At 38.0% G+C, this 24,275-nt stretch overlaps 2 protein-coding genes across 3 annotated transcripts in view; one reads left to right on the forward strand and one right to left on the reverse strand.

The window, feature by feature from the left end:
* MYOF (myoferlin) overlaps positions 1-12,371 on the reverse strand; it is a 62,376-nt gene extending 50,005 nt beyond the window's left edge. The window contains exons 1-3 of one of the 2 annotated variants that reach the window (XM_064716288.1): positions 11,105-12,371; positions 5,211-5,266; positions 4,246-4,337 (exon numbers count right to left, since the gene is read on the reverse strand). In XM_064716288.1, the coding sequence (XP_064572358.1) occupies positions 4,246-4,337; positions 5,211-5,266; positions 11,105-11,192 (236 nt within the window). In that variant the 5' untranslated portion in view covers positions 11,193-12,371. The remainder of the gene's footprint in view (positions 1-4,245; positions 4,338-5,210; positions 5,267-11,104) is intronic. The other variant, XM_064716287.1, reaches the window with a different exon arrangement.
* A 191-nt stretch (positions 12,372-12,562) lies between these two features.
* Positions 12,563-24,118, forward strand: CEP55 (centrosomal protein 55). The gene is made up of 8 exons (XM_064716727.1): positions 12,563-12,906; positions 14,674-14,952; positions 17,194-17,235; positions 17,966-18,104; positions 20,033-20,346; positions 21,334-21,405; positions 22,018-22,143; positions 22,599-24,118. The coding sequence occupies exons 1-8, from the start codon at positions 12,724-12,726 to the stop codon at positions 22,803-22,805; spliced, it is 1,362 nt and encodes a 453-aa protein (XP_064572797.1). The 5' UTR covers positions 12,563-12,723; the 3' UTR covers positions 22,806-24,118.
* Positions 24,119-24,275: the final 157 nt, after the last annotated feature.

Here is a 24,275-nt window from a genome sequence, read left to right on the forward strand (position 1 = left end):
TAGTCCAGTGCCTCTGCCCAAGCTTAGTCAGCTAGAACAGGTTACTCATGACTGTGCCCAGTCTGGTTTTGATCATAAGCTACTCAATGACTGAAGTAATACATTTCAAAGTAACAAGGAACGTCTCAAAGTCATCCTCAGTCACTTTTGTACAAGTCTTAGAGAAAGCCTTTTTTCTGACATGCTTCTCTCAGGTCTCTAATCTTTGGGCTAAGTCAGCTACATCAGACCTTAGGAGCTGTTGGGAGGTCATGTCCATCAGCAGTTCATTGATGTTTAGTGCTTTGCTGCAAGGTCTGCTCCTATACTTCCCTCTGACAGGTAACTAGATCCCAGTTCTCTGCATGGCTACTGTGAAGTTGTTGGGTTCCTCTGAACTCTTAAGACTTCACCTTCAGTCAGGATTGCATGTGACCTCCATCTGAAGCCATGACTTACAAGATGACAAGGACTCCTTTCCTTCCAGCACAGCTGGAAAGACTTTCTACCACCTGTTCATCATCAAAGGACACCGTTCTTTGATGGACCTATTCCAGCTTTCTTCCTCTTGCCTGAGCAGATCAGCATTTGTCCATTTAATTCCAGATCACACTAATCTTCTGAGACCATCAAATGGGACAGGTTCTGCTACTGGAATAGCTTAATGCATCCTTTGACCTTTTATTCATCAGCTTTTTTAGCAGAAGACCAAAACAAATTAGTATTGTTTCTTAAATATTTCAGTACCTCTTTGGCCATCCCTAAGACTTCCACAAGTATAATGCCCAATCAGTCTGGTCTCTTAAACTTTTCCAGCTTTGCAGGAGTAAAGCAAAACCCCTGTTCTGCAAGCAGTTCAAACATTCTGGTCTACCACTGGAGATGACACAAAAAAATAAATGTAAAATCCCTATTCAGAAGCTGATTTTGAACCTTACCAGGCCTACAACAGCTTCCCCCCAGTGAGCAAAGGAAAACACCTAGTTTATAAGCATGAAATCAATGAACTACCGATGATCAACTACTAAACACTGAGTGGCATTTGTGCCAAAGCTAATTAATCCGTTAGTGCTGTGGTTAGCACTTCCTCTTAGCTGCCTAAATAACCAAGTGAAGTGAAACTCCACACCCATGTCTGGATCAGGAACTAACTCACAGTACCAAACTTTTTATTATTCCTCTTGGTTTGAAGGTAGCAATATATACTAAAGTCTTCAGCCTATCATGTCATCTAGCTGCTTACATGCTACTTCTACTGGAAGCCCCAAGGCTTAAATTACTAAAGAGTCGAGAATTTAAATTCTTTTCATTTATTTTTAAGGGTATATTTTGGCAGAGGTTTATATATATTATTCTCATCAGCAACTTGATTCTACACTGCAGTTACAATTAGTGTACTCAGCCTTTCTTTCTCAGTGTGTGTATTTCATTACAAAGTATGCTACAAGACCCAACACCCACCCTCTGTTATTCCTGCTATGTTTAATTATTTTCATTAAGAAAAACCTCTCTTTTATCTTTACTTATTTCATAATACTCTTTGCAAGAACAAACTTTAGAAAAGAAACTATTTTCTTTCTTGTTTTGAACAAGAAAGAAAAGCCCAGAACTGAATCTTAAACTGGATCTTGCATACAGTGGATACAAGGAAATCCTGCAACTATGTACAGTCACACTGATGTGGAAAAGAATCCACACAAAAGGGCACGGCTGTAGGAGGATTTAAACAATCTGGAAATTATTTAACTATGAGAAATCCTTAGTAATGACTAAATAATTTGCTGTAGTGCTCATTTGCAGCTGCATTTTTCTGTTAGAGCAAAGGGTGTGCCCAATCTGTTTTTCCTGTCTCACTAGGTTACCAACTACACAAAGGACATGGGGAAGCACACAATCCCTGCCCATTCTCTTAACTTCAAGGGACAACTGACTTTACTGTGAGGTCTTTGGGACTTTTTACCTGCAGAAAGATTTGTGTTCTGAGAATTTGAAATCTTTCTACTAACAGTATTAGATGTAATAGAAAACAGATGTGTTCTCTTTTCAAACATCTTTATGCCAGAAATTCTAACTAAGCATGAATCATACGAATCCTCTGGTTTATTCCTATGATGTTCTTTCTGTATACAGTGGTTTGCTTTATTTATCTTTTCCAATTACTGTGACTTTTCTCCATGAAGAGAACTCATTAACCTATCTGCAAAAGTTTAGTGATCCTGTAAATGAAGCAGTAAATTTTCCCTCCTGGAAAACAAAGAAATGGAAAAATATCCAAATGTTCTTTCAGGCTTAATTTACAGAAACATGCCAAAGCAATGAGTTCAGTGCCTTGGCACAGTGCAAAAGCAGAATAACATCCACTGTACTCCTCCTCCAGGCATGTTTAAAAACAGACTGGATGAAAAGTTATATCAGCTTTTAGGAACAGGAAAAAATCATATCTTATACTGCAATCTTCTGCTCTGTTGCTCCACAGGTTCTGTAGCCACCTCTTGGGCGTAGGAACAGAGCAGGTGTCTGCAAGTAGTCAGGACTAAAGAGCATGGGCCAGCAGAGCGTGCTGGCCAGGAGCTCTGGGAGCGAGCAGCACAGAGGGAGGCTGGCCTGAGAAACCAGGGCTCTGCCTATGGCTACAGACAGACAGGAGCAAAACATTTGAGAAAAAGTTGTCACTGCTTTGAATGCAACAACAGCAATCCTCACTGCGTGTTTTCCTCCAGAGGAAAGAAAATAGAGCCAAAGAAATGGTGTAGGTTCTTCTCATTGCTTGTTCTCGGGCAACAGAGGCCCCTAGACACGCTCTTTACACTCAAAAACTAAATCCAAATTAAATCTAGATTTTTAAATAAAATATACAAAACCATGAATCTCTAAAGGGAAGACTGTTGATTTCAACTCAAATCCCACTTAGCTTAGACACCTAACACAGCTCCCAAGCTAATGGGTCTACTTGTCAATGTCAGAAGCAAACACTGGGTTTTTAAACTGTCATTACAGTAGCTCTCCATAGTAAGGACCTTAGATAGGCACTGTGCTCCACCTTCCCATGCAGACAAACCATGGGCGTGTTATTTGCACACTCTTCCACTGAGCACTGTTTTGAAACGCTGCAGCACTTCAGACATGTATCTATTGACTTTTTCTTGAGTATTAAAAGAGGATACCATGAAAAAGCAGCAAGTCTTTGATATGGTAGTCCTAAATCTCTCTCCAAATCAGGAAATAGAATCAGTAATTCTAGAGAAATACAGGTTATGCATACATGCAATTGGTAGGTGAGAAACTTATTCCACATTCCCTCCTTTCATGTACTCTTTCATCTAAATGTGAGTGTTCATAAATATCAAATCTCTTCTGCTGTTACAGTGTTTTGTGTCTTTAAAAGAACTACAAGATGCTCTTTCCTATTATCATGTTAAAATCAGGATGCCTGCTCATGTGTTTCTCACTTCTCACCCCCTTATCTTGTTTCCCTGCCAATATCCCTTCCAAACTCATCACACATTGCAAATGTGTGGATGTGATAGAGGATCTATTTGCAAAGAGCATTACTTTGAAGGTACTACTCTGGCTTTGGTCCGAACAACTTTCTGTGCATAAACCCAAAAATAGGCATTTGCTCAAACTGGGGGTTAAGAGTTACAAACATGAGTCTAGATGATATTTTAAAATACAGTTTGAAGAAAACCAACCACATGACTGCTTAACTTTGAACCCATGTACAGAGTGAAACATTTTAGGTGCTTCAGATAATCACTGTAGTTTTTGATACATTATAAAGTCCATTACAAAAGTCTGACTACTGATAAGCTTTCCTATCTCAAGTTTTGAGATCTCCCTAAAGTCAGAGGCATGCAATATATTCCTGCCTAACTGATCTGCAGGAATCTCAAGAATGAGAGACCTGAGGGCACTGGCTTGATTCACACTGATTTTATGACAGAGCTGCAGAGTGTTGTAAAAACCAGGATCCACATATTGGGAGGAGGTAGAGAGTAGTAAAGAAAAGCTAACAATGGAGTTGGGCTACTATGAGTAAACATGAATGTTTGCCTGAGACATGAAATCTGCCATGAAAAAAAGAAACGATGACATATCATACTTCCTTTCAGAATAGCAACAGAGAACACTACTTGGCATTGACAGAAAAGAGAGAGCACAGCAAACACCAGCTATCAGTTCCATTTTCTCCCTGTACTTCAGTATTGAAAGTTGTGTTTAATACTGGGGTGGGGGAGGGTAGGGAGAGGGAAAGAAGGAACATACTTGTTTTGTCCAATTGTTTCAAAATCCTTCACAATAATTGTTAGGGAAGATGAATTATCCAGAGCAATTCCTTTCAAGTCAAATTCAACAATCTGAACAAAAAAAAAAAAAAAAAAAAAAAAAAAAAAAAAAAATCAAACCCAAATTATAATGACAAGTTATGTAAAAATTAGCAGCAGAGTAGCAGATACAATAAAATTATTCAGAAATAAAGTTTGCATTTAGTGAGAGACCAAATCCAGCTTACATTTGTGAAAGTAAAGTAAAAAAAGCTCATAGCATGTATTTGATTTGCTAATTACTAGCATCAATAGCAAAATTAAATTGTTTAATAGTGAATCATCATTTCTTTTGCAGTTCCACTTCCTCACATTAACATACATATTGTCTTGTCATTCCTCTCCAATAATGGCTGAACTAAGTTGCTATTGAATTTAAACAAATAGTTGTGTGTTCCCTTTTCTTATAATTCTAATTACAAAATGTAAGAAAAATCTTTAACTTTCACTTATCTTTGTGAAAAAACACTGTGAAAAAAACATTTTCCCCAAGAAAAATATTCCTGAAGATGCAACATAAGACTAGGCCTACAAATAAACCATGAGGACTTTCAATACATAATTTTCTTTAATTCTGTATGGTTTTTCCTGGTACGTAATAAGTGATCCCATTATGTTCCCATACACGTGGCTAAACAATGGCTGAGTATCATTTTGATGGAAAGAAAGTGGGAACAAAACCAGGCCAAAACTCATCAGTTATCCATCTAATTTTACATTAACACATTGCTAATGAATTGTAATATATGGTGCAAGATGAATCCATTCACCTGCATTTACTAACACCTGGACAGAACACATTGCACCAGATCCCTTTCCAACAACCTGCTCAGCTGTTTAAACTGACCTAATGACTTTACAAGCATTGTCTTGAAATGACCAGGGATTTATTTTAAAAAATATTACCTCATTCCAAACAGGATTGAGTTCATTTTCAATTTTCTTTGTTTTCTTTTTTTCATCTGCAAATATAAACAAAGCATTATTATTGTTTTTGCTAAAGCACTACCAAATAATAACATTTTTTCCTTTCACTTTTCTAAAGAAGGTTTGAACTTAAAACCAAATGTTCCAATTGTTTTTACCTCTTCCAGAAGTTGCACGGTTTACAATCAAGAAGTCCCCTGGGCAATTTTAGTAGTTGAGGCTTTTTATTGTTTTGTTTAAGCACAGCTAGTTGTATTTCCAAAAAGCAAAATAAATATTTAGATTTTGCAACCTTTTATGACCCTTAGCTTCACCTTCAATAATGATGAAAAAAGACAGACTAAAAGACTTGGAGATATCAAACCAAACAGTAACCTCTAAGCGACAGCAGTAAAGCACTACTTTTGAAAGTAGTAGAGAAAATGTGTTACATATGTACCACATGTGAGATACAAAATATTTTTGAATGTTTAGCTCTGGAATAAAATCACATGGAAAAAAATTCTTAAGGAAATATGTTTCCAACGTCAGCACTGTCTGGTTTAAAGAGCAAATATTAGAAGAAATATACATGTATGTAAGAGGAAATGCAATCCTTCCAGAAAAGGGGTTTCCAGAGGTTATGTAGATAGGACTTCACTGAACTTACCTAAAAATTACAAAAATTGCAAATTTTCTATACTTCATGGTAAAATTTGCAGTTGGGCAAGCTACAAATCATGAGAACGTGTGATGTAGTGCAAATTAAACATAGCTTGGCAGTATTTTTCCTGCTCAGTTACAATATTTAGCTCCAATGGAGGACAAGTCTTTTGACACTCAGAAGCACAAAAGAGCACAGACAGACACACAGCTCTTTAAACAGAGATTGCATATATTAGTGATAACAAGCACATTTAAGTGCAGGGTGTAAAGCAGCTGCTGATCTCCAAAATGCTCAGCCACCACAAGAAGTCCAAGCTTTAGACACACTCCACGTCTTTAAAGACTCCAGTAAAGATAAATGCATTTTTGGTATTTGAAGTTGTGACTGTACTTAGCCTGGGAAGCAAGAGCAAAGATATGCCAAATGGGCAAGTTCATATACCCACTGGTCAGGCTTGCTGGCTGTGGTGGCCCTTTTATTGGATGAGAATGGGATGTACTGAAAAAATCAGCCCACGCTGCAAATTACAAGAACTGACTCCCATTTATGTAACAGGAATTGTCTACAATTCATACAGGATATTGACTCACATTGTAGGACAAAGTGCTTTCATAACATGCCATACATTTTGACATGTTCTGCCTGACATTTTGCAGAACAAAGCACTAATTACCAAACTAGTGAGAGAAATTCAACTTTATGCTATCTAATAGGAGACAAAGCATTTTCAAAACTGGCGATCCCAGAATAACTGGGGTTGGGCAGGGATATTCCAAGTCCCTCTAGAACATGGGAGATGAAAAGATGTTTCCACTGCCAGTGAAAAAAAGGAACAGTTACAGCTGTTTGTAAAAAGGATAGTAAATTACAGACCTGATCCTGATGGAACTAATGGATAAAAGTCCTATGATCCCTGCCTAAGCTAAAATGTAACTGTGAGTTCTGGTTTGAGCAACAGTCAGAACAACTCTTAACAAGGTGCTAAATTTTCCACTCTGAATTATCCATTTTCACAAAAGCAAGATTTATGTTTCCACTAATATGCATATTCTAGATTACATTGAGAAAAACACCTTTTTCTGTTCTGCATCTCTGTGAAAGCTGGATGAAAAAACACTGGGAAGCACAGCTTACTTTGGGTTTAGCTGTAATTTTAGTCAGAGTACAACACTCCCATTCCTCAAGGAAATACTTTGCATATATTCCTGTCTCTTTACTGACTTCCTTTTTATGACACTTTTATCGGTATTTTAATGCACTGGGTGGTGGTGATATTTGTTTTAAGCTCTTGGCAAAGCTCTTTCTTCTTCCAATCAAAAAGCCCGTTGCCACAGCGGGTGAGGTGGATTGCTCAGTTATTCCAGGAGCTCACAAAAGTTTCAGCTCCTCAGGCTGTTTTCCTCTGCTGGTAATGATTGCAGCTTTAGCAACCAAGACTAAACCACATAGGATAAATTGTGCAATAGGGCCAGTCACCATTTTTTGTGTGACCCTACCATGAAAAAAGAAATTATAAGGGATACAGATAAAACACGCTATACTTGTTTCTTTAAAAACTAGCTACAGTAACTGTGGTACTGTAGAAAAAATCATTATTTACTTTATCTTGATGGAGGCACCATACTACCTTATAATATAACATGCTAATTAATATTCTTGGGTGGAAAAGACTGTAATAAGAATTTAATTGCTCAGTGTCCAAAAAAAATTAAGATGAGCTGTTTAAACAATAACTGTTCATCATTAAAAATATTACAGAATAGCAAAACACTTAATGTTTCCATCTTAATTTTTTTTTCTATTATAACTAGCAATTTTAATCAACATGAGCAGATGGGGAATAGCAGAAGCAAACATTATCTTTTACAACAGTCCTAAGTCTAAGACTTAAGACAGTATCATATTTCTGTTAACTAAGTATCCCATAAAACTTTTGTCAGAGGAGAATTCAGATTGCATGATGGCAGCAACTGTAGGACCAAATGGGCAGACCTCCAAAACCCTGAAATTAAATGTAGATAATTTAACTATCTGCAAAACAGAAAATTTATATCCAGTTTAATTATTTTCTATTAAACTATTTTCTTCCACACACTGAAATATAAACTAAAATAGTTTTGAACTACTGCAGGCCTGCAGGCCTGTTGAAAAGCTCTTAGATTAAGCACAGATTGAATCAAGTTGGATTAATCAAATTAAATGCCATTTCATCTCAGTTGTCCCTGCATAAAGTGGAATGAGGCAGCCAAAATAAACGATCAAAGCACTAAATATCCTAGCATTGACTGCACAAACAAGCAATTGAATTAATTTTTACACAGTGAAACAAGAATCTAACAAACCAGAATGATTATATTGATTTAATAATTATCACTTAGTGCCAGTTTAGCAAATTGCAACAGTTTTTCATGGTAATTTGACCAATGAATTGTCTCATATTGAGTGAAAAACTCAGAATTCTGCAAGAACAGCACCCAGTTCCAGATAGCGATACTCGTTTACTCTCAGGGTGTAGTTCTCTTTGAACTGTGAGCTTTTCTTAAAGTAAATAAAAGTTCCATCCCATTGGACTGGACATAAATGTGTTTTAAAAAAAGGGAAATGCTTGCATAAAATTCCTCTGCTACATTAGAACTAAAACAGCTGCCTATTTCCTCCTAATATGCAGCTAATATATATCACTGTGACAATTATATTAACTGCCCATTCTGTAGCCAGCTTAGTTTAAAAAATTGGATTAAATCTATTCTATTCATAGATGAAACCATATTGACTTACATGTCTTAACATATAAAACATTTGCAGTTCTTTCATACTAACAGTTGCAGGATCATGAGTTTTTTCTTCACAGAATGTCTGTAAAGGTCTGAGACTGAAAGATTGTGTTTCCATGGGAGAATTAAATTTACTGAACCTGACATCAACAAAGGCCCTGTAAATCAAAATTTGACCAAATAGTGTTCTAATGAAATGCCAACTTCCACAGCAATTTTCTGTCAATGAGTGCTGTTCACTAAGACATCACCAAGAATACTCCAGAGTCAAACAAGAACATTAAAATTTCCTGCAGGACCATGGCCACAGTCCTGCAAATGTTTAAGTTTTTCCCAGTCTAGAATATGCACTCCCAAATGCGCTTTTTATGTCCCCCAGGATTTACACTGGGTAGGGACTAAAGTTAAAAGTTAAAGATTAATGCCCTTTGGCATATTCTTCCCCAAATAAGATTGGTTTCCCATCTCTACACATCAACAGGGTGAGGGGGAAACCAGCAGTGGATATAAAAAACCATCTATAAACATAAACAGCTAGAAGTCAAACATATTTCAGATATGACTCTGTCCTTGCACTGGGTAGCAGGCACTCCACTTACAAATTAAATCAGAGCTGCTTAATAGCTGGTAAAAGCCTGGTATTTTCTGTCCCACTTGAATCACTCTGGACAGGAAGCAAAAAATCAGACTGTTGGAATGTAGCAAAATCACATAAACAGAAGCAGCAGGATAATGAGAAATAAAATATCCCACTAAAACCCTGTTGTAATTATGAAGCTGACATTGGTTAAGCATGTTTGGGAGCATTAAAAATCCAAATTCAGGTGCATGGCTAGTACAAGTTCTCATACATGGCTTTCTCATGGAATGTCCTGGATATAGTAGATAAAGGATAAATATAAATTCATTCCTTTAATGTCTGTTATCCAATTCCTATGTTTGGATAACTGAAGGACTGAAAAACAAATCAAGCAATGAAGAAAAAAAAAATCTGTAACTTCTATTTACTAGGTAAAAGTGAGCTGCATTAGAGCCCACGGAAGAAATGTTTACAAATGTTTACAACAGACACATAAGCATAAAGAAGGGAAGGCATAAACCAGCTCTGGAGTCTGCAAACTGCAGGAACAGAGGCAACACAGAAAGGCAAAACTGGCAGGAAAACAGAGAGACAAGGAACTGGAAAAAGAAAATGGATACTTAAGAAGTAGCAGAATGTGAAACAAACCAGAGAAATGACAGTATGTTCACTTTTTGCAGGGCAAGTAAAATAATATTTTAACAATCATGAAGTTCCAAAAGCTACTGAGACAGGCTCTGCCACTTTTTCTAATACAGGGTGGGTAAAAAAAAAAAAAAAAGATAAACCTTGAGAAAAAGGAGGAAACTAAAGCAAATTGAATGATTTCACATCTTTCTGATGCTGAAATAAATGTATCTGAAAACATGTTACTTTGAAAGTTAAGATTCTGCATGTGCAGTGCCTCATCCTTTTTCATCCCACAGCTGTCATGATTTCAGATTTGGTTTCTAAAGGTGACAAACTCCTGCAAGGATTTTTCACACTTTAAAACAGCACTTGGATTTCAGTGCACAGTTAGGAAACCAGGTCACCAGGAGATAAGATGCCTGTTTGTCACAGTTTGGTTTGATGTATTACATGATCCAAAATTGCTTAAAGGTTTTGGCACCTTAAAAATAAATCAATACTAGAAATCAAGTTCCTCTAGTCTAGCCAAGTGAGGTAATGTTGGCAACAAGTAAAGTACATCTAAAACATATTTAGCTTTACATATAAATGCTTTATCACAATCTTCTCCTTCTTCTATATATAACTGATGAGCAATGAAAGAGAAAAATACAGTTTCCTTCCATAATCTTGTCATTAGATAATCTCAACAGGCAAAATTTTGATGTGCAATTCTGTTTGTGAAAAAAACCCCAAAAACAACAACCAAAAAAAAAACCCAAACCAAACTCAAACAAAATCAAATACCTTCCAAAATAGTACTACTGCTATTTCAGTATACTACTTGTAACAACAATAAATCACATTTTTATTGTATGTGTGTGACAGTGAGCAGTGCCTGTTCAAAGTAATCAAGGCAGGAATGATTTTCAGATGGAAAACAAGGTAATCTTCAATATCAGAATGAAAAGTGGGTTCATTCACGGAATTAGATTTGTTTTTAAAGCAACAGGTTAATCCTTTGGAAAAGCTTGTAAAATGTGGATCCTGAGACAGAAGCACAGCTGCTCAGAACAGATCAATATGCTCCACCCAGTTCAAACTTCATTCAGGTAACTCCTGTCTCTAATTAAAAAGTCTTCCCTAAAATTACATCAGATGTAATTCCAGGAAAACATGATTTCCCAGATTTTCAGATACTTACAAAGGGCACTAGCTTTCACAAAACTTCTCTTCTGGCTACATTTATGTCAGTTTTGCTTACCTTTAAAAATAACAGAAACGATAGGATCTGGTTTCCCAAACTTTGTTTTAGGGATATTGGTAGCAGATTCCACAATCACCCGAAGCATTGTTTCCCTCTTCCCTAAATGTTGACTACTACCGAAGGAATTAAATCTTCAGTTTCACAGCCCTTCTGCACTGAAATGCTAGCAGGAAGAGGAGGCAGGGAATTACTGGTTTACAGCAAAGGAGGTCGTCTATGGGTGGATCTATGACGGACTAGCCGCTCAAAGCTGTGGGAAAAACCAGTCCTGTAAATTGACACCAGGTTCTGTCGTGCTGCACAGAAAGAGCTCTCGCTAGTGAAATCCCGTAACGGGATCCTGTTTAATCCTGCAAAAACTTTCTTGTTGCTGCTTTTATTCTTAAACTGCGTGATAAATCTCTCGTCAGAAACCAAGGCTAGAGTTAACTGTTACGCAGCATCAACATTAAGCGCGACTCTAGAACTCGATCTAAACAGCATCTGCCTCTCCGTACACCAAGGTATGAAATTCCACAATAGCTTATATTTTTCCCCCTAATTTTGAGAACTTCATTGTTGGCAAATGCTTTTGGTTTGTCTCCGCGCCAGCCTAGTCAGAAACTGGCGCTGATCCCAAAAAAACAGTGCGAGTCCTCCCCCTCCTGTTGGATTCTGGAACGACACTGCGGCTTCCTCATGGAACGTCCTGGATATAATAGATTTATAGTAGAATTCTTGAAATATGCATCCATAACTAAAAATTTGAAAGTATTAAGGAAATGCGTGCAAAAATAAATTAAAAGTGACAAGACTCTGTACAGTTTGGAGGCATATGAATGTTTTGTCGTAAACACGTGCACAAACACTGCGGTAACGTGACCTAGGTAACATTTACATGACAAGCACAGGAGCTTTGAGCTCCCCCGTGCTCAGAGTCAGTTTTTCTCAGCTGTGAACAGAGGTAAAAACCCGAATGGTTCCCGCTGCCACTGCCACGCGTGTCCCCGGGGAGAGAGGAGAGGCAGCTAAAGGAGTCACAAGTGAGCGCGGTTCAGCCTAGTTTTTACACGGTCACACGACACCTAGCTTACTTTGTAATTTCTAAAATTATTAGATTTGGGGTAGATGGAGAGGAGAAGAAAAACCCCACATGCTCAGGGAGGAATGAGGACACAGACACGTAAGAGAGAGCACTGAGCGGGCCCTGCAGGCTCGGCCCGAGCACCACGGCGCCCCGCTCCACCGCCCCGGAGCCCGCTGCTGCTGGCCCAGCACCGCCGTGTCCGGGAGCCCCGGGTAGGGACGGCACCGCCCTGGCGGCGACACCAGGGGGCGGCGACACGAGGGGACACCGCCCCTGCCGCCGCCGCCCGCGGGCACCATCCGGAAACCCCGGAAGTGACGGCCCCGAGCCGCGGGATTCAAACTCCCGGAAGCGGCACGGGCCGGGGCCGGACGGAGCCGCCGCCGAGCCGTGCCCCCCGCACCGTGACTCGCGGCCCCTCTGAGCCCCGCGGGAGCCGGGAAGGCCCGCGCCGCCTGCACTCGCCTCCAGCTGTCGGAAGTCTTGTCCTGCCCGCTAGAAGGAACCGCTCTTCCGTAGCGCCTCGTTCGGTTTGTACAGCCGCCTAGAGATGAACGCCAAGACCGCCATAGACCGAATTATTGGCAAGGGGGGGGTGAAGCTGGGCAGCTCCAGAGCTGACGGAGGGCTCGAGAAGGGGAAGCGGGAGGGCGCTGCCCCGCGGAGGTCCATGGAGGAGGTGGCCACGGGCAAAGGCAGAACGACGGAGCCGGAGAGGAGCGAGCTGCTGCAGGTGAGCCGGGCTCTCCCCGAGCCAGCGCGGGCCGCGTCCCACGGGTACGGCACTCGGCAGCAGGAGCCTCACCTTTCCTCTCAAAACTTTTGATGTCACAACTGGTTTAGTAGTGTTAGTCCAGACAAACTTTTAGTTTCACACTTTCATTCTCAGGTATTTTTCAATGACAGCTGAGCTAATGAAATCATACTCATCTGACAAGGCTGGTAAATACAAAGACATGAGGCCACAGGTGCCAGTTAGTCCATTAAGACTTGTCCTCCTGTGTCCAATGGAACAGGTCTCAGAGAAGGCTTTTAAGCACTTCCTGCAAAGAGTTTAACGTTTGATAACATTTGATTAAGAACATGCCAAAAATCGCAGAGTGTTTGTTTGAATTGAATTGTCAAGCTCCCACTCAGCTATAGGTAAATGAAACTGTAATTGGGTCATTACATTATTCTTCCATTGCATCTAAAGAGCAGAAACTAAGACACTGAAAGGTACACTGTATATCTATATGACTGTATCACTCGAGGTAAACCTGTGGTTGCAGAGAGAGAATTTCAAGACTTATTAGGTGACCTGGTCACAGCCTGTCAGGCTTCCCAGAAGGACAGGGAAACTTTAGATGGACTCTAGAAAAGGATACAACTCATGTGGACTAGGCATATTAATATTTCTAGGCCACTCTTTTTATGAAAGGGCTTGCCATGTGTCTGTGCCACAACGTCAGTTGAGAAGTCCTAAGCCAAGGATGAGCTATGGCTGGGCAGCTCATGCACAGCTCTGGCTAGATTCCTCTGTGTATTTGCTGATTCTCTTGGTGTTTGCTGTCGGCTCAGTGTTGGTTACTTAATACTGGTTTCCTATAAACTAGGAAAAACAGGTGCAAAATCACCATTGTGTTAGATACACCAAATAGCCTTTAGTGTCACTATTTTAATTTCAGTGAGTGGTGGTGTTCAACCACTCCCTAATTGGGGCTCCCTCAAAATCACTTGCTTTCAGTTTTTCTTTCTAATGACTTGATGTCAACATGCAAGATTTCAACATGAGCCTTTCTCAGCAGAATTAAATGCTATCACATCTGATGTCCATGCAGAGCCCCATGGCATCTTAAATGCAGTACTAATTGTGTGTAATGAATACCTGTGCTGGAGGCCTACTGGAAAAAGAGTGCATGTTGAAAATATCTGCTAAAACACATTTTGAAACTACAGGGCCAGATAACATGGAAAACAGGATGCTTCTCCCGAATGCTTTATTATAACTCTTCTGTAACTCACTATCATGAGATTTGCAAGAAGGCTCTTGCAACCGAATATGCTAAGAAATAAACTAAGAAAGGTAGCACCAACCTCTTTGCTGGAAGTGTTTTGGAGTTCTTGTACTGCTTTTGTTTTAGGGTCATATACTGTAGTGATCTTTATTCAAAACTGAGTACATACCAAGCCTGTGAAACTTGGTTCTTTGCATTCTCTCCTTGTTTTGAGAATTTCAGACTGGTTTTACTATCACTTGATAGATTTCAGATGATCACTTCAGTATTGTCTTCTTTGAGTTATAAGTAATTTTCTCAGCTAATTAAAGGCTAAGAGAACTTTGAAAGTGAGATATTCTTAGAATCATAAGGTCATAGAATGGGATGGGTAGGAAGAGACCTTAAAGATCACCTAGTTCTAACACCTTCCACTAGACCCTGCTGCTCAGATAATCTCAAAGTACTTGCTAATGCATTTGATGCATAGACTAACACACTTTTTTTTATTCTGTTTCATTTAGAAAATACTTTTGCTTGAGAAAGAAAAAGAAAAATACAACCATCTTCTTGGAGAAAAGGACAGAGAAATCCAAAACCTGAAAGACAAGCTTATGTCCAAAACCAAGACTAGTGAAGTGTCCTTCCTACAAAATCAACTAGAGGAAAAAACAAAGGAAGCAGAAAGAAGAGAACAGTTACTTTGTTCTCTATCAGAAGAAATTAATAGGTTAAAATGTAATTTATCTGCAGTCATGGCAAAATGCTCCAATCTTGAGAACGAAGCCAGTGGTACTTTTCAGGTAAGGACTGAAGAAATATTGCAATTGCAAATTGGATTTTGTGCCCACTAAGCACCAATACCTGCTATAAAACTGAATATTTTAAAAATTTTCTTACAAGCTGTGTTGCATGCTGAAATATTCTTGTATGAAGCGAGATGGTATCCAGATCGAGCTCTAAATGAGGAACAGTCAGAGTGCACACTTCAGGCAGCACACTGGGGAGGGAATTCTCTCCTGCTGTCCTCAAGGTCCCTAGCTGAAGGTCACACACAGGTAGTGTGACCTGTGATGCTGCTGGGATGCTCCACTGCTGCTCAGGCAGGCACTGTGCCATCTCAGATCTGTGTGCTCTGTGAGAAGGCAGCAGTGCTGAGAGACATGGGGCACTAAGAAAGACAAACTAAGCTCCTCACCCAATTCAGCTTCAGTCATGAGAATGTCTTTCTTCTCTCTGCTCTTATGAACCCTCATTTGTGTCTCAATTGTTAAAACTAATTGTCTTTACTTTCTATGGCATCGCACATGGTAAATTCTTCAATGTGGCAGAGGACAGGAATAATGGGTTTCTCCTCTCATTATGAAGTGGTCAATAGATATGGTGCCAACCCTAGGCAGGGTTTAAAAGTCCTTTTAGGATTCTGCAGTTGTTTTTCCACCCCTGCTCTGTTCTAATAATCTTTGGAAAATGCATTAGTAACTCCATGAGGAGTGCAGGGAAGTTGTTTACGTACAGGTGCCTAAAAATAGGTGGCTGCAAGTCTTTCTTTTCCAGCTTTTGACCTGCAGATGGTGCTGGTTCCCTCCATAGGGAGTTGAGCAATTTCTAGAAATTCTGCTATAGCCAAACACAAAACAGAATATCTCCATCTTCTACTTTTGAATGGTAACACATGTATAGATAGTTACTTCCAATAATGCAGTTTATTGAGAAATACCACTTTAAATGCAACGTATTTATTTTAAATTTTAAGACACTTTGAACTTCATTAGTGGTGTTAAAGTGTGTATTAAGTCAACAGGTTTTCATGATATTTTTGTCATTAAACCACCAAAATACGTATTACTTTAAAACCATAGTTTTCTTTTAAAATTGTAACTGATTTATATACAGAGGACAGTGATGTTTACTGGATGTCTTGGAGAACTTGAAAACAAGTCTAGCAATGCTGCTTGAAACGGCTAGGTGGCACACTAGCTCTGAAATGGAAACAACAGTTGTATAACACAATTTTGAGAAAGTTTTTACTGAGGCAGGATTCTGATGTTCATAGAAACAAGCTCAGTGTCTCTAAATCCTATTTTTATTAGGAAGTGTTTAAGTTTAATAATTGCATTCAAAGTTCTGTATTTTTCAGCTATAAATTCTGTTGTAAATCATGTTCCAAGATCCATAGAAAAATGTTGGAAGAAATGTAGTTTGGATTTGGGAAGTAATGTACAATTTTTTTCTCACTGAAGTTCCCTCTGACATATACCTACACAATTTCATAATCACTTTTTATCCTGCAGAGAAGTTACATGTCAGAATGGGAGAAACATGGCTGTAACTGCTCTCCAGTTTTAGATGGCTCTCAAGAAGTCTCCTACTCATTTGTGTACATAAGTCATACTCACTGTACTGGGGTCAGGCTCAGAAAATCAGGCACTTTGTCCTTGTGCTTGCAGACAGGCCTTCACAATTTCCCAGATGTTCACAGTCTTCCTGTTATCCCAGAGAAGCATCAAGGTCTCTGGCTTCCCCCAACTCCTCCTGTATGTCTGGATCATTGTCAAATGTATGAGGATACAAAACCAGAAAAAAACATTTACTTCTTCTTGTGTACATAAATAATACCCTTAAATATCTTCATTTTTCAAAACCTTTTTGCAGAACACCCTTCAGGACTTCCAAGACAGCAGTTCAGCAAAAAATATATTATGGTTTCCTTAGGAAATGTTTTAATGTAACTATGAATTGCATAAATTGCAATTTATGGAATAAATTTCACGTAAATCTTTATCACATATTTTGCAGAAGAGTCTATTTTAAATATCTGAAATGGCTTTCTACATAACTTGGATCCTTCAAAAAAACCCAGCAACCAACTATAAAGATCTTTAAACACAAAAGGCACATCTGTTTTAATTTTTAAATGCATCTGATTTAATTTTTAAGATATCCTTATGCTATTTATGTGAGATTGATAGCTGTGCAGGAGTAGCTTTGCTGTTTCAGCCATTTGTTTTAAACAACACTGACAAGTTGTTCTTTGTCCGCAGGAAGCGACAAACAGCACAGAAATTGAAAGACAATTGAAAGATGTAAGTTTCCTGTAAATTTCAACCATCTGTATTGAGATGCAGAAGAATGTAAATTATCACCGTGTACATTTTGGGGTAGTATGGGACCTCAGAGGGTATGTTTCTGTCTAAAATATAATTACTAAAATGATTTTGTCAGAAGGCACTAATTTAAATTTAAAATCCAAAAAACTTGCAAAAGAAAAAATTAACATTTTCCATCATCTTTGAAAGACCTTGTTTAGAACATCAGAACCAAGTGGTTGCTGACAACTCGGAAGCCTCTGGGAACCTGGCACTGCTTGGGATAGCGTGTGGTTGGATTAGAAACCTCCTGAGGTCCCTTCCAAACTGAATAAGTCAATGAGCCAAGCAGCTAAAAAATCCATGTCCTTGTTCTTAAAAATTAAATTGCAATGATACAGTTTCATTTTATTCCATTTTCAAGGTCTGTTATTTTATATTTGAGAGTGAAAAGTCAATTCTTCATAATCTAGGCATGACTCATAAAAGCCTTTGTTCTTTAAGTAATTTTCCCATTGCTGCAGTTTTAACTTACGCTCAGCATCCTGAATTAACTTTCCAAATGAAGATGGATTTATTTATTTTTTGTATAGATTACAGTTTGCAGCAGATTTATCTAGCATATCTTTAATAATTTCTAATATTTTGAAGACATAAGACAAATACTTTTAAAAGCTGACTAATTACCAGAGACTTTTTTGTTGTTCTTATGTTTCTTTTTATGAAGGCTCTTGAGAAAAATCAGCAGTGGCTCCTGTATGACCAGCAACGGGAAGCATATGTCAGGGGACTGCTTGGAAGGATCTTTGAACTTGAACAGAAGGCAGAAATAGTTAGCCAGCAGGAATCTAAATCAAATTCAGAAGGTATCAACTTCATTTTTACTCCCACATGTGACCCAAACCATAATTATCAATGGAATTAAATTTTCTGAAAACAAATTCTAGCACACTTAAAATCAAGGCTTTGTTCTCAATGCTTTGGCTTCTTAATGGTAAAACTTGGTTAAATAATATTCCTCTGCTTCCTGTTATCTATCTATGTTACTTGACCAAGAGTACTTCCTGTTCTTATCCACTTCAAAGATGGTTTTAACAGCCTTGACACTCTATTAGCAACCTCTTTATTTGTGGAAAGTGTTGAGGCAAATAGATGTACATCTCCCATCCTTCAAAGTACACTTTCAGTAGACATAATGGAAGCATTAAGGATTTATTAGCTAGGTGTGGATCAGATTTTTTTAAATTTACTTTTTTCAAAATAAATATTATAAAAATGACTCAAGATTGCCATGTTCTTTACTCAGCTGAACAGTTGTTACAGGGCAAGAAAACCTGTGATAGGTTTTGGCACCTCTCCAGAGCAGTGTTTCACAATAAAGATCTGGCCACCTCCAGCTCACTTCCTTGCTGTGCAGTTCCTCAATAAGGCACACCTCTCAGAATTAATAAAATTAAATTCATATTAAGCAGAAGAACCAGAAGGCATTGACTTGCTTTTCTTATTACCAAATTATTGATTTCATACATTCTGTAACTGACCTGCAAGGTAAATTTACTAAACAGAGCAAACATTGTTTGGAGTAAGAGCATGCCCACAGATTTGCCATGAGTAATTCATGGGCAGTGGCTTGGTTTCTGTATTGCTGCTTGACTCTTTCTGGAAAACACTGAAATATCATCACAAGCTTGTTTTGGTGCTGTTCAGAAATCTATGAACAGTATTTTTAGAGGGAGGCAGACTCAACTCACCAGAAAATGTTGCACAGAGTTACTGCAGTCAAAGCTTTGCCACAAGAGCAACCAGGAGACTTCAAGTCAGGGTGTAACAAGTTCCTCTCTTCAAACAGCTAGGCAGTAGCAGAAATCCAGGTTTCTAAGAACTTAGCTGTACAGGTTGAAAATATATATAAAAAAACTTTTTCTGGGGAAAAACTCAGTCTTTCTCTGAGGATGTCACTGCCCTATAAAGTTTTGCTAATGAGAAGATAGGGCTTAGTTCATAGTGAGAGAAGGGAGAACATTGAAGCAGGAAACTCTCCCTAGTAAATTACACTTTGAATAATTAGGGTAAGTCTTCAATGGGAAAATTATCAAAGTAACAAAACTTCCAGTGCCAAAAATCAGCAAAACCCGTGAAATTCTCCCTCCCTCATTCTGCTTCTACATATATTTTGTATTGCTCCTGAATTTTTGCAGTCTGCATCTTAATTTTTTCCTACTTATTAAACTTTTCTTGGGTCTATAAGCAAAAATTTTCTAACCCTGGTTTAAGTAATAGTTGCTACCCAGGAAGCAAGCATTTATTAATCAAAAGAACTGTCCTAGTCCTTTCTATTGACTCTTTAGAAGTAAATTATGGCCTACTAAAAGATGGTCTGCAAAAGACAGTGGAAGGTCTGGCTTTGGTCAAAAGGGTTGAAGTAGAATCTATCACATCCCCAAGGGTATCTCTGGGGAGGGAGTAATGCCATGAGCTTGCCTAAAGTGCCTAAAAACAGAACTAGGAATCCAGTGGCTTTGGGACAGATTTCCATGTGTCAGTATAATGCATGAGGCCTTAGAAGAACTGTGTTTTCTACTAATATACAGTGAGTGTATTGGTAAGGAGACTTGATGTATTATAAATACTGAAAGCTGTTTCAACCAAAGTTTGCTTTTAATCTGAGCTGTGCAATAGCCTGCTATGTCAATTTCTACTAATAAGCCTTAAAATGCTGTTAAAGATTTAGTGCTCTGATTTTTAAGTGGGTTTTTTTTCACATTACTAACTCAATTATTTCTGACTCATTAAGGTCACCCACAAGAGGAAAAGCAAGAATGCTGTGACCAGCTGTTTCTGACTGCTAAGAGAGATCCTGAGACCGAAAGACGCACCATAACCCAGCTGAGATCTGAGCTCAATGAACTTAAAAAGACATATCAAGAAACACAAGGGGAAATGATGAGTTTAAATGCCTTACTGCAGTCACAACGGCTTGCTGAAATGAAGACTCAAGAAAATGAAAATACAATGAAAGAGAAAGCACAAAGACTAGAACAGGAAAATGAAACTATCAAAGAACAGCTCAGGGAAGAAAAAGAAAAGTCTGAAGATCTTTTATGTCAGGTAAGTGGATGGATTCGGAGGTTTGAGATCATTAGCAAAGAATCGAGAGAGATAAAAATTCACAGTTAATCAAAATGGACCATGTCTCTCTCTGGTACCTGTTCTTCACATAGATCTAGACTCATTCCTTGAGGTTAAAACTGAATTGTTTAAACATGAAACTTCTTTATCAATTTATTTCCCTAGTCTTAAGGGACACAAAAGAGAAGGGAGAAAATACTGAATTGATTCTAATATAGTTCATCCTTAAGACTAATAGTAAATGAGAACAAGAAAGCTAAAAAATCATTTTATCATGTGCTCCTGATTATGGAATACCACTAATATTTGCTGTCACCTGGCAGCTAAAATACAACTGATATTTGAAATATGAGAATAAAATTTACTAGACACCAAAGTAGGCCAAAAGCATAACAACACTTAAGCTCTCTAAAGACAGACTGGTTCTCACTGGTCAATAATGATTAAAATATGTTTATTTTATTTTATTTTATTTTATTTTATTTTTTGAAGCTGAACAACAGCATTATCATAAAAGTGATACATGCTGAAAGCAGAGAATATTTTAATGTATGCATTTACTTAATCATTATAGTATAGTACTTTCTCTTAAACTTGTTCTCTTATTTAAAAAAAAAATCACAGTTTGTTTTTATTAAGATAAAATATCATGTTAGTACAAACATAGGTTTTGGGAGTATATTTTTGTCAGCATCCTGGCAATCACCAGGCTTCCATTTTTTCTTTTTATAACAATAACATCATCCTGTATTCCCCCTTCTCAGTGCAATAATAATTTTTCACTAGGGTTTTCCTTGGGGAAGTAATGATTTGAATTGAGTTTGGTTCTTGCATAACAGGCACACATTTGCTGTTGGCATTGGAATGCAAGAGTTTGCTTCCATCTCATTATAAATGAATTCTTTTTAAGCTTATTAACTATTGTATATGAATGTTGTTTGTTACAAGTGTTCATCTGCCCTGTAGGTGCAGCTTCTTCGTAAATCATTGCTCAGACAGGAGGCAGAACACACAAGAATAGCTTTGTTGGAACAACAGGTACACAATTATGTCCTAAAGTGCTGATATTTAATGTGTTAGTCACAGAGTTTTTCTAGACTAGCTTCACGTTTAAGAATTATTAGTATATCAAATAAAGTAATGCTAGACATGAATATTCAATTGCGCATAATCTCTTGATGCTTTCAAAAATTTTGACATGTCAGGAGGAAAACCTGTAACCTTGTACTGCTAAGAGGGTATGATCAAACCTGATGTTGTTTTCTCCACAATCACTTATTAAACAGGTAAAGCCTCAGATAAGGCACAGGAAACATCCTAAAACTAATCATCCAATTAAAGTTTAGCAATATATTTTTGATATACTTATAGAAATAATTGCATATTTTCTATTTTCTTTATTTGAAATTGAAACACCCTCCAATCAAAATAACTGTACCTCTTCTAAGGGAGATTTTAATAACTGGGGACATGTGAATTTCACTGTAATGAAAGCAACAGCAATTTTTAAATTTTCATTTAAATTTTCCTTTTAATCCTGTTTTAATATGTTATTGCAGAGTGAAACTGGCTTTAAATATATAAATGGGAAACATCCCTCCCAATTCATACTAACTTTGACTTTAAGTTCTCACTTTGTTGGGCTGCCAGATCCAGATATGTACCACAGACTTAGAGAACGGGAAGCTTGATCGCCACAACCTGAAGCTTGAGTTAAACCATGTTCTCAAGGAGCTGCGCAAGGCCAAGGAGAAAATAACCCGTCTGGAACCCCTGGTATGTACTGAATATTCAACTCACAGGTGAATTCAGTCAGGGATTTTGCAAAAACACACATCTTGCTTTGGGATCTTGTTTCAAACCTGAGTAAGTGTCCCTGCATCCCTTATGTCTGTTTCCCCAGGTGCAGAGCCCTGTGCAAGGCAGGCAGGCGCTGCTTTGCTCTGCAGCAGGCACGGAGCAGGAGCAGTGCAGCAGCTCCAGAACAGGCAGGGTGCTGAGCAGGGAACACTCTGTACTCTCTGTCACTGTCTCAGCCAGTTTTGTCTGTTGCACCATGACAAAGATGCAATGTGCTTCCACTCACACATGTTGCTGGTGAACAGGGCACAGTCCTTAGTGCTGGAACACACCCAAGGCTTGTGTGCCATCAAGCCTTTAATATATTTTCCTACAGTGTTTGATCAGTGCATGCATGTCCCAGTCTTACAGTGAAGCTCCTCCTTTTCCAGAAACTCCGGGAATCTGGACATATCGAATCACAAGAAGACTTGCAAGCTGTATTTGACAAGAAGCTGACCACATATGACAGAAGTCCTCCCCTGAAACATTCCAGCTGCCTTGATGAAAGTTTTCTTGAGTGTCCCAGATGTAAAGTGCTATATCCAACAAGCCAGCATAGAGAATTACTGGCACACATTGACTTCTGTACAGCTTGAGCTCCAAATGGACTAACTATCTTTGCTTCATATATGCTGCCAATATGCCTGGCAAAAGATCTTTTAAAGCTTTTTTCTTGCAGTTGTATAAACAACTGCTGATTTTATAATTCAGTTCCACAAAAACAGTATTAACATTATAATTTGGCCTCAGTATTTTACCTCATGTTTTTGCAAAACAGCTACTGCATTTTCTAGTTGCAAACAGAAATATTTTTAGAGTTAAGAGTATTTTAAAGAGTAAACTACTGACGGGTTTTTTTTTTGCACTATTAAATGTAGGAAATAGTAAAAGCACAATTACTGTATCAGACTATGTTTTAGTTTTGGCATACCCAGTTCTTGGTTGTTGAATCCTGATTATTGTGCTTGTACCTTAACTGACAAGAATAGCTGCAAAAGATTTTTGGCCCTCATAGGTGCACTATATATATATATATATATTTATTTATACATGGTGTGTGTATATATGTGTAGTGTGTTTAGTATACACATACATGTGTTATATATCATATATATGTGGAATATATCAACATCTTGATACATAAAAACTCAGGAGGGCCATGTTAGATCTTTGCTGCTTAAGATTGATGTTCAAACCATCAGTCTTAAGTAGCTGATTATCCTGAACCACCATCAGGGGTGACTAAAATGCTGACCAAGGTTTAACCTTAGAAAAACAAACTTCCTAGCAAACAAAAGCTTCCTTGGTGCAAAGAAAGTTTATATTTCAGACAATGTCAGAGGCCAGTTTTGAATTTTGCATATAGAATTATGCTAAATTAAACTTGTTTTGCTTCTGTGTGAAAGAGGTTAAAGTTAGGAAATGTCAGTTATTCAACCTTAGATTTGAAAAATGTCCCAAAGTGCAGCTTTTAATAAATTGCTGCAGTGTATTTGGAGTGTCACTAGTTATTTTGGTATTAATACAAAACACAAGTTAACGACAAATTCTGGCAACAAATTAGAAACTGGCAAAAAGAGTCCCTAATGGATTTGCAATTGCAGTGTTATTTTTCTCTAGCGCTTACTGTAAACTTGAATGTGTTGTGAGTATTTTGTTCCTTGCATATGTAGTGAAGTCCCAACAAGAAGTTACTTCTGTGGAAATTATAAAAATGGAGAAATTTTACAAAGATGCACTAGTTAAGAATAAATCTGAGCATTTTACAAGTTTGTGGTTTGCTGAGGACACACAGGTACCCAAGGTGTTTCTTTCTCTGGCCTTCTGATTCTGATTGCTACCTGGTATCAGCTTTCTCCATTGTGCTTTGCAGCAAAACTACACTTTTACCCATAATGTTCACCTTAAATCCCTGATGGTTAAATCTTATTCTTAAATATGAAGGTGTTTTCCAAGTCATTGAAAATAACTGGTAGTATCAACTGATGTTATTCTCAATTAAATCCAGTGCTCATGAGATAGAAAATACTAAAAGGTATATTTATATCTGAAATATCTCTGCCAGA

Source organism: Zonotrichia leucophrys, chromosome 6, assembly GCF_028769735.1.
Source record: "Zonotrichia leucophrys gambelii isolate GWCS_2022_RI chromosome 6, RI_Zleu_2.0, whole genome shotgun sequence".
Lineage (NCBI taxonomy): Eukaryota > Metazoa > Chordata > Aves > Passeriformes > Passerellidae > Zonotrichia > Zonotrichia leucophrys.

Bases quoted from the DNA above. Each gene is read 5' to 3' on its own strand.
- CEP55 (XM_064716727.1), top strand. From the start codon at position 12,724: ATGAACGCCAAGACCGCCATAGACCGAATTATTGGCAAGGGGGGGGTG. The intron at 20,347-21,333 runs GTAAGTGGATGG...TCTGCCCTGTAG, and splicing joins CTGAAGATCTTTTATGTCAG to GTGCAGCTTCTTCGTAAATC. The intron at 21,406-22,017 runs GTACACAATTAT...TTGGGCTGCCAG, and splicing joins TAGCTTTGTTGGAACAACAG to ATCCAGATATGTACCACAGA.